Source organism: Prosopis cineraria, unplaced genomic scaffold (genome assembly GCF_029017545.1).
Source record: "Prosopis cineraria cultivar Desert tree isolate PC_DT_omini unplaced genomic scaffold, ASM2901754v1 PC1, whole genome shotgun sequence".
NCBI lineage: Eukaryota > Viridiplantae > Streptophyta > Magnoliopsida > Fabales > Fabaceae > Prosopis > Prosopis cineraria.
Genome location: NW_026555332.1, coordinates 35,878,074 through 35,887,691, shown reverse-complemented (window position 1 = coordinate 35,887,691; position 9,618 = coordinate 35,878,074). Strand labels below are relative to the sequence as shown.

Genomic DNA, 9,618 nt, shown 5'->3' with positions numbered 1-9,618 from the left:
CCATTCTAGATGAAGAACTCATTTCAAATGAGAAGCAACACGTTTCAGCTACACAGTCCCTGGGTATCATTCCAGCAACTCAAGAAAACATTGAGATGAACATGATTATAGATGAAGCTTTGCCATGTGGAACTACTGTTCAACCAGTCTCTAAGATGACTCAGCCAACTACCGTTAAAGCTCTACTTGCGGCTACTGCTCCTTCATTCAAGGATAAGCTCCTGCATGCAACTACCTCATCAACCGAGGAAGATGATGAGATACAACTAGGTAAGGAGGACGTGACACTAGGCTTGAACAAAGGAATCCCCACGATAAATTTCTCTAAAAAAGTCCTTGAAGTTCTTAACAAGAAAATGGGATTTGCAATTGTGGTGAAACTACTTAGCAGAACCGTAGGATATCGAGCCCTGAGGACACAGCTTCAAAATATATGGCGTCCCTCCGGCCAGTTTCAAGTCACCGATCTTAATGAAGGGTGCTTCATCGTCAAGTTCAAAGAAGAACTAGACTTCCAAAAGGTCTTTCTCAGTGGCCTTTAGCTAATCTATGGTCGCTACTTGACAGTTCAACCTTGGACGCCCTTTTTCAGGCCACAAGACCTTATTATTAATTAGGTGATTGGATGGATCAGACTGCCTAGATTACTAGCTCGTTATTATCACAAGAATATTATTAGATCCATTGGGAGCATCTTTGGTCAAGTTATTAGGATTGACTATAATACCGACTCAAGGGATTGGGGGAAATTCACACGTTTAGCTGTTATCATTGATCTCACCAAGCCACTCACCTCAAAAATTCAGGTTGATGGCAAATTTATCTATGTTGAGTATGAGAACCTTCCTCTCATCTGTTACCATTGTGGATGCTATGGACATCTACAAGATAATTGCCTAACAAAAATGGCAGCTAGCGGCGAGGGAGGTCAACAGATGGCGGTGACAGTCCCGGAAAAAGAACGGGGCGTGCGTGCCAGTATAAAGTACAGAGAATGGATGCATGCCTCCAAACAAGGGCACAGGTATGATAGAGAAGGCAGTAGGGAGGATCACTTGACAAACCAAGGGATAGCTACGTCCTCAAGGTTCCATGTCCTAAATGACGCTGTTGAGGATGAGGGGGAACGCCACAATATGTATGAAAATGTTAAACCACATTATGGTGGAGTGAGCACTAGCTGAAGGCCAAAGACAAAAGAGACAAAAGCTATCCCAAAGGTTAATTAACAGAGACTGACTAATGGTAAAGCAGTATCACCCAGTCAGGATTGTACCTTTAATAAGCCTAGCTACAAAACTATGCAAGGTCCCACAACCCTTGATACGACATATAACCAAGTCGTCTTGGTCCAGGACAGCAGGGTCCTACAAAAGATTCAACACGACTACAATCAATCATCTACCTTGGGCTTACCATCATATGCAACAACCCAGTTTACCCATACTAGACATTCAAACCCCCAGCCCAAACCCCTTGATCCTTTGGCTAAGAAAAGAGGTATTCATCTATCAACTGGGTTGAAAATTAAAAACTTGAAAGACAAGCCTAATGATAAGCCCCTTAGTCCATCTGTTCGAGTAATGAAGGAAATTGCCAAAAGCCTCTATGAGGAGTAGACACAGATTATCACTAACAAAGCTATTGCCATGCTGGTCAAAGGAGTTGACTTTAGCTCAACTTCCAAACACTAATTCCTCTCCATAATTATGTCTATCTTTGTTTGGAATTGTCAAGGTGCCTTAGATAAAAGGTTTCCTTCAATTATGAGATCCTTTATATCTAATTATAATTGTAAAATTTTTGTCATTATAGAACCTCAAATTTCAAGAGCAACAGCTGATAAAGTTATTAAAAAGCTTGGGTTTCACTTCTCTCATAGAGTGGAAGCTTCAGGCTCTTGTGGTGGGATATGGATTCTCTGGACTGATAGAGTAAGCATTAATATCATCAAGAACCATGTTCAATTTATCCACATGGAAATCTCATACCTTCCAACTAGAAGGAATTTCCTATTTATAGTAGTTTATGGTAGCCCACAGCCATGCTATCAAAAATTTCTTTGGCAAGACTTATCTCAACAAGTTTTAGACTCTTCCTTGCCTTGGCTTTTAGATGGTGACTTTAATGCCACCATTAGCAGTGAGGAAAGAAAAGGAGGTAGAGGCTCTGGTAGACTTAATAATGGCTGTAACCTTTTCAAATATTTCATCCAGGAGCATGGCCTTATTGATTTGGGCTATAATTGTCCAAAATTCACTTGGAGGAGAGGTACTCTAATGGTTTGACTAGACAGGGCTTTGTGTAACCAGGCCTGGTTTAATTCTTTTCATAACAGTTGGGTTGATCATCTGCCAAAGATTATTTCAGACCACATGCCCATCTTAATTCATTTAGGTCCATATCAACAGATTTTCAATAGTTAAAGCCTTCAAGTTCTCTGCGTTTTAGGCCACCCATCCTGATTTTCCCTCTTTAGTAAAACGTTGCTGGGTCTAAAATCGCAATATTATTGAAAATATTCAGATTTTCTCCTTGGAAGCCATGAAATGGAACCAATAGACCTTCGAAAACATCAGGAGAAAGAAAAAGCAAATGTTAGCAACGCTTGGGGGTGTGCAACGCAATCTGGAATCACCTCCCTTCTCTAATTTTCAATTGAAACTTGACCAATCTCTACAAGAAGAATATGAGGATAGATGTCTGCAAGAGGAGTTACTGTGGCTTCAAAAATCATCATCTAATTAGATCAATTTAGGTGATCGCAACACATCCTTTTACCACACCAAAGCCCTTATTCGACAACACAAGAATCATGTCTCCCAACTCAAGAATAGGCAAGGAGAGTGGATTGAAGATGAAAGTCAGCTCTCAAATATGGCTTGGGAATTCTTCCAAAATATGTACAGCCTAGATGACACAGAATTCAATCCGTTTCTAGTAACGGGTGCCTTCCCAAAACTTAGTAATTCTTCTTTTATTGAGTTAGGAAAAATGATTTCTCTGGATGAAGTTAAAAGAGCTTTGTTTGTGATGAAACCTTTAAAAGCTCCTGTAGTAGATAGGATTCATGCTTTTTTCTTTCAAAGCTAATGGGATGTGGTAGGAGAAAATCTATTTCAATATATTCGAGACTTTTGGCTAGGTTAACCTCTAGACCCTTCAATAAATCATACTCTTATTGCACTAATACCTAAAGTGAACAAACCTCAATACCTACATGAGTTTCGCCCTATCAGTCTCTGCCTTGTCATATACAAAATCATTACTAAAGCAATTGCCAATCGCCTGAGTAAGATTTTGCCTCATATTATCATGCCTTTCCAAACATGTTTTATCTAGAATCATAGCATTATTGATAATATTATAATTGCATAAGAAGTGATTCACTCAATGAGGAAGAAAAGATGAAAAAGTGAATGGATGGCAGTAAAGATTGATTTAGAGAAGGCTTTTGATAAATTGAGATGGGATTTTATACAAGACATACTTATTGATATTGGCATACCCAACCATTTGGTTGACCTTATAATGAGCTGCATTACGACTTCTTCTATACAAGTCATCTAGAATGGAAACCCACTACCAGCTTTTCACCAAAGAGAGGAATCAGACAAGGTGACCTACTATCACCTTATATTTTTATTCTTTATATGGAAAGACTCTCTCAAGCCATTATGTCAAAAGTTTGGTCAGGTGCTTGGCATCTAATTAAATTGGGTAGGAGTGGCGTCTCTCTTTCACATCTATTTTTTGCAGACGATCTAGTTCTCTTTGGGGATACTTTAAACTCTTAGATTAAGATTCTTAAGAAGGTTCTTTACCAATTCAGTCTATCTTCTGGGCAAGTTGTAAATCATTCTAAATCTTACATTTATTTCTCAAGAAATGTCTTTGATCCAACTTCAAAAGCTATATGCTGTAGATTGGGGTTCCAATGAACAACCAACCTTGGTACTTATCTTGGAGTTCCTTTGATTATTGGGCAAGTTTCAAATAGAACTTATAGTCATATCTTGGATAGAATTCAAAAAAAACTAGTAGGGTGGAAAAGTAAAACTTTGACTCTAGCAGGACGCATCACTCTAGCTAAGTCTGTGGTGACATCCATTCCCTTTTACACCATGCAAAGCACACTGCTTCCATCCTCATGTTGCAAAGAGATTGAGAAAATTATAAGGAAGTTCATCTTGGGTTATTCTGAGAGACATAGAGGAATAAGTCTTATCAACTGGGTAGACCTATGTCATCCTCTTTCTCATGGTGGCTATGGGCTTATAAACCTTGAGGGGCAGAACAAAGCCTTCCTCTCTAAGTTGGCATATAAAATTGTTGCAAAACTAGATTTACTTTGGGTATGTGTATTAAGAGGTAAATATGGCATCAAGGATTTGGCCTCCTCTCACATTTCATGAAACAACCCATCCTACCTCTGGAGGAGCATTACAAGTGAATGGGCTGACACCATGATGCATGTCAAGTGGAAGCCAGGAGATGGTCGCAAATTGAAATTTTGGAATGACTTTTGGATAGGGGACTTAGGACCTCTAAAGAATCTCTCATATGCTGATATTGATTCAATTGAACAGCAAAAGCCTATCTCTTGCTATCTCAAAGAGGATGGACAATGGAATTGGAATCTCTTTAGTCACCACTTGCCACACTCTATTTTGCAGCAAATTAGTGCTATGATTATATCCTCCATTGAATTAGGTCCCTCTTGCTTCTGGCACCTTAACTCTGATAGGACTTTCACGATCAAATCTGCATATCAAGCCTTTCAATTTGCCAACTGGAATCATGAGGATATAAGATGGAAAAAGGTATGGAGACTTCCAGTTGCTCAATGTGTTAGGACCTTTATTTGGTTGTTACTCAAAGGCAAACTACTCATGAATGCTGAACGCTATTGGAGGAAGATGACTGAAAATCCTCTTTGCTCAGTTTGTGATGACATATCAAAGGACATCAATCATGTTTTCAAGAATTGTTCCTTCGCAGCATCGGTATGGAAGAAGATCCTACCCACAGACATGTATGCTAAATTCTGTAAAGATAAGGTTGACACATGGCTGCTTAACATAGTTCTTTCTAAAAGAATTGGTACTTCCTGGAAAGTGGGCATCAGTATTATATGCTGGAAGTTATGGAAGTCAGGAACTAAAGGATTTTTACTGACAAACATTTTGAAGTGGGTTCCTTCCTAATGCATACTAGAATTCTAGTAGACCATACTCTTAAAGTTGCTAGAACTTTTAAGTCTTTGACGTAGCTGGCTTTCGCCACTTGTATCTGTACAGTTTTCTCTAATGAATTTCCACTTTCCACTAAAAAGAAATATTACTTGTGTGGAAAAGGATCTTTAAGCTGCCAGCTGGAACTGAACTTTGTATGGCGCATCAGTGATTGCAAGACGTTGATTTCCATCTGCATTAACGTAAATGCCAATATCTTTGCACTGAACATTGCAGTAGCTGCACACTGTTGGACAGTACATCAACTTATAACTTTCTTTGCACTTCTCAATCTTAAACCAATTGCTCACTGTTTGCCACCCTGGATTCCCCACAACCCCACCTGTTGTCACGAACCACTGTCCCGTAGTATCATCGTAGTTGTCGAGTTTCCATTCGTTGGACTGAGGACAATCTGTATCGGCAGAGAACACGATGTTCAGATCAGTAGAGACACGAATGACACCTTTCTTGGTGTTGACCGGAGTAAACGACAATGGCAGACCGGGATATCCCTGCACTTCCACAACATCCATTGGGCACTTTTCTCCGATGCTTGCAAGTGCAAGGCAACCACCATTTGCCGGAAGTATGTAGTAATTGGCACGGGCTCGGAGCTTTTTGCCAAAAGTATCGACCACTTGCTCAAATGGCGGACCGGCTGCTCCGAGCAAAGGCTTTGTGCTCAGGGCGAAGAGAAGGACGAATGCTACTAATGTGAGCTTCATTCTTTAATTTGAATGCTTCCAAACTAGCTTTGAGAGTTTATAGTTTGGTTACTGATGAGAGATGAAGAGCAGTGAGCATGAATTTATAGCTAAAGCATGGTCGGAATCTGTGGACTATAACATGCAATTATAGTCAAGGATTTCGACTTTTCTGAACTCCTGTGAGAAGACTCTTTGAGCGTTCATCTTCGGATAAAGTTTAATGTGTCTCACCCCGATTCCTGCCTGACAATTTAGTATATTTAGCTAGTTTCTAACTCAACACAGTTGAAAATTTATGTATGGGTTTATATTAATTATATTATTATTTGTTAAAACGGGTTAACTGATGATCCTGGAAATATTAAAGTCTAATTGAGTTATTTGTGTTCATATAATTGATGGGCTCAACACACGATCTGTTATTAAATTTAGTCAGATAAAGTGTTGGCCATTAACCTTACTAAATCCTAACTTAGTGATGTGTGCTTCCCCACTAAGGGTCACATAATTCTAAAATAATATAAGAAGGGAGAACTTGTGCCACGCCCCGTAAATAGAGGGTGACCGACACGGGTGTGAACCACTCACACATTCCCGTAAGCCCCAGAATGAACATTTATTCCATTTTACAAAAGAAAAGAAAAAAATTAATCAAATTACATGAGAATTAAAATAATTCCTTTAAACTCATTATCATAAGAAAGTGTCGACGTTTTTGTAGAAATTTTGGTAGAACCTCCCCTATAATTAGGATCTCCTGAAAATTCTACAATAAAATTTTTTACAGACAACAGTATAAATCAGGAGCGTAACTCCTTCCAGCCAGCAACCAATATACAAACTAAAACAAAGTCTATCAATAATCTATGTGGAGCATTTACTCTTTTTTTAAATCAAAAAGACATACAAATTATATATTTACACTAAAAGCAACAGTACCAATCAAAAATTTCCACCCACTGTAGCTAGTTTGCCCTTCAGAGGTCAAGGGGGATCAGCATCAGCTAACAAATTTGAAACCAAAATAAGTTTTCCAGTGAATAGCATTCCCATGATAAAATTCTTAAAATTTAAAATCAACAAACTCTAATAATGGTGTCAACTAATTAAAATAATTCCTCAAAATTTTATAAACCTGTAAGTCATAACCATAATTGTAAAATATGAGTAAGTTAAAAACAATTTACGCTATCATGCTTAAAGAAAAAAATTTACTCACATATAATTCAGAGTGGTAAAATTGTTAGCCAAAATCATGTAAATTTTGAAAACACATTAATTAACATTTAAAATTTTGAGAACTTAACAGAACAGGTTATAAACGTGAACACACAGTCCACAAGGGTAAATAACCAAACGCGGCTTATGCCATGAAAATAAATGTGGACACCCAGTCCACGAGGGTAAGTAACCAAACGCAGCCAAAGCCACGAAACAAATGTAGACACACAGTCCACGAAAGTAAATAACCAAACGCGACTCAGGCCACGAAATCAAATGCGGGTACAAAGCCCACGAATATCAAACGTGATAACACAACTCATGGACCAAACTAGCTAGTGTTTAACCACAGCGCGCTACGGGCTAACGGAACTGCCGTTAGCAGCAGTGTTCTGTTTAGAGTCCTCTCAAAAATTGCATTTCAAACATGCGAGAAGATTAATTATTTTTGAAATACAATCTGTGTTTTCAATACCAAACTCACAAGCATCATTTTAAATTTCAATTTAAGACTTGTTGAAAATAGTCTTTCATAAAATAATATACAAGCTTGCGTTATCTAAATAATCAAGGATTTCAAGAGTTTAATGAACCAAATAATTTCATAAATCTTTGAAATGTATTCCTTGAGAAAATAAATGCATATATCATCCTTTAACCATCTCACATCGATATTTCTAAGTTTCAAAACTAATGCAATTCACAAGAATAAAATATCTCAATGAAAATCTATTAAAATAAAAGTACTAATAAAATAAATTAAAGAAAATGCTATTCACTTACCTGTTACAGTTTCAAATCTCCAATTTTTTTTTCCAATTTCTATCAAGATCCTCTTCTTTTACACGTCCTATTAAGACATAAAATTTCATAATTACATTTCTTTGAAGTGTATAAATTCATTCATAATTCCATATCTTTCATATTCTTACTTCTCCTACTAGATACTCTTTCGAACACTTATGGTTATATTTTCCCAAGCTAAGACTACCCTTTCCTTTCAAACTTCAGCTTCCATACATCTTATAATACCAATATCCATTCTAATCCTAAGAACCAACAAAATTTCATACACTAAAAATCAAGTTTAATTCGTCTTACAAATATTGTAACAACCATCTCATAGGCACAAATTTCAAGTTTTACACTTAAGCTCTTTCTCTTTTAAATCCATTATAACAATTATTCTAGACTAACCAACTCAATAATTCAACTTAGCTTGGATATTTTGAACTATATGTAGATCATTGTTAGACCTCAGGATATATATTTTCCAAGCTCCATTGAATTTCTTTCTTCTTCCATTTTTAGCACGGTAGCAAGACCACAAAAATTTATAATCCCCTTAACACCATCCCAACCACTCACACTCACAGATTTACGAGGAGAAGGAAGAGATTGAAGCTTCTAACTTTAAATGAATCAACATGCACAAACAGAGAAAGGAGAACAACTTTGAACAGTGAAGAAGAAGGGCTGTCACCATGAATGAAGGAGAAGAGTAAGCTTACCAGTAACCGAAAACAAACCAAAAAGGAAGAAATCTTAGCTCACCCAAAGCATTTGTACACACACAAACAATAAGGTAAAAGAAAGAGAGATTTTTCTTACTTGAATCAGTGACAGAGGCGGATGAACAGCAGCAACCTGTGAAAGAAATCATAGCTGAGGCGAACGGACGAGCACAACGTCAACGGTGACCCACGTGAACGATGGTGCTAGCTACAGTTGAGGAGGAAGAAGATAGTGATTGGTGAGAGGTAGACCAAAAATGTCAGTCCTTCCCATATCTCTCTTTGCTCCAAAATAGTCGATAAAGAAGGAAGAAAGAGTTTTAAAAAAAATCTGATGGAAATAAGGGTAGTTTGGTAATTTCGCACAGCAAAGAAAAGAAAAATTAACTCTTCTTCTGGCCTCTTTCATATTCGAACTTGTGACCTAATACATGAAGGCTTGTTTAGCTACCACTACACTAAGTCTCTAACTTGTTATATTTATCCCAAGAACTAATATAAATACCTTTTAAGCAAATTAACTTATATATATATATATATATATATATATTTATTTATTTTAAATTTTGTCAGGATTATTACACCTTGGTTGAATAGCCCATCACATACCAGGTTTGCAATTCTATCTTATGTATGTTTGTTTGGTTTCTTATCATATACACTAGATTCCAATATAACGTGTGCTAATCAGATCTTACATAACTTTTGCTTTGTTCGTGATAAGTCCATGGGCTGTAAAGAGGCTGTTTTCTGCTAGCTGGGATTCTCTTAAAAAGTTGAAGCTCGCAATTTGCAAAATTTGTTGATGAATGATATTAATGTTCAAATGGTGAAATGGATCATTACAAATCCGTCAAGAGCAAAGAAGAAATATGTCTGATTGTCTGATAATTATAACCTTTCCCAATCTTCATGTTTAGTTTGAGTTGGTACTGAAGT

The 9,618-nt window shown here is 37.2% G+C and overlaps 1 protein-coding gene and 1 long non-coding RNA gene across 2 annotated transcripts; both read right to left on the bottom strand.

The window, feature by feature from the left end:
* Positions 1 to 5,261: 5,261 nt before the first annotated feature.
* On the bottom strand, positions 5,262 to 5,962 carry LOC129304080 (miraculin-like). The gene has a single exon (XM_054943721.1). It carries the CDS (start codon positions 5,960 to 5,962, stop codon positions 5,363 to 5,365), a length of 600 nt encoding a protein of 199 aa, XP_054799696.1. The 3' UTR covers positions 5,262 to 5,362.
* A 733-nt stretch (positions 5,963 to 6,695) lies between these two features.
* On the bottom strand, positions 6,696 to 8,940 carry LOC129304089 (uncharacterized). Its single transcript, XR_008591592.1, has 3 exons — positions 8,777 to 8,940; positions 7,949 to 8,015; positions 6,696 to 6,948 (listed from the first exon to the last, which is right to left on the bottom strand). It is a non-coding gene; the product is annotated as an uncharacterized LOC129304089 (long non-coding RNA).
* Between the last annotated feature and the right edge of the window lie 678 nt (positions 8,941 to 9,618).

Bases quoted from the DNA above. Each gene is read 5' to 3' on its own strand.
- LOC129304080 (XM_054943721.1), bottom strand. From the start codon at position 5,962: ATGAAGCTCACATTAGTAGCATTCGTCCTTCTCTTCGCCCTGAGCACA.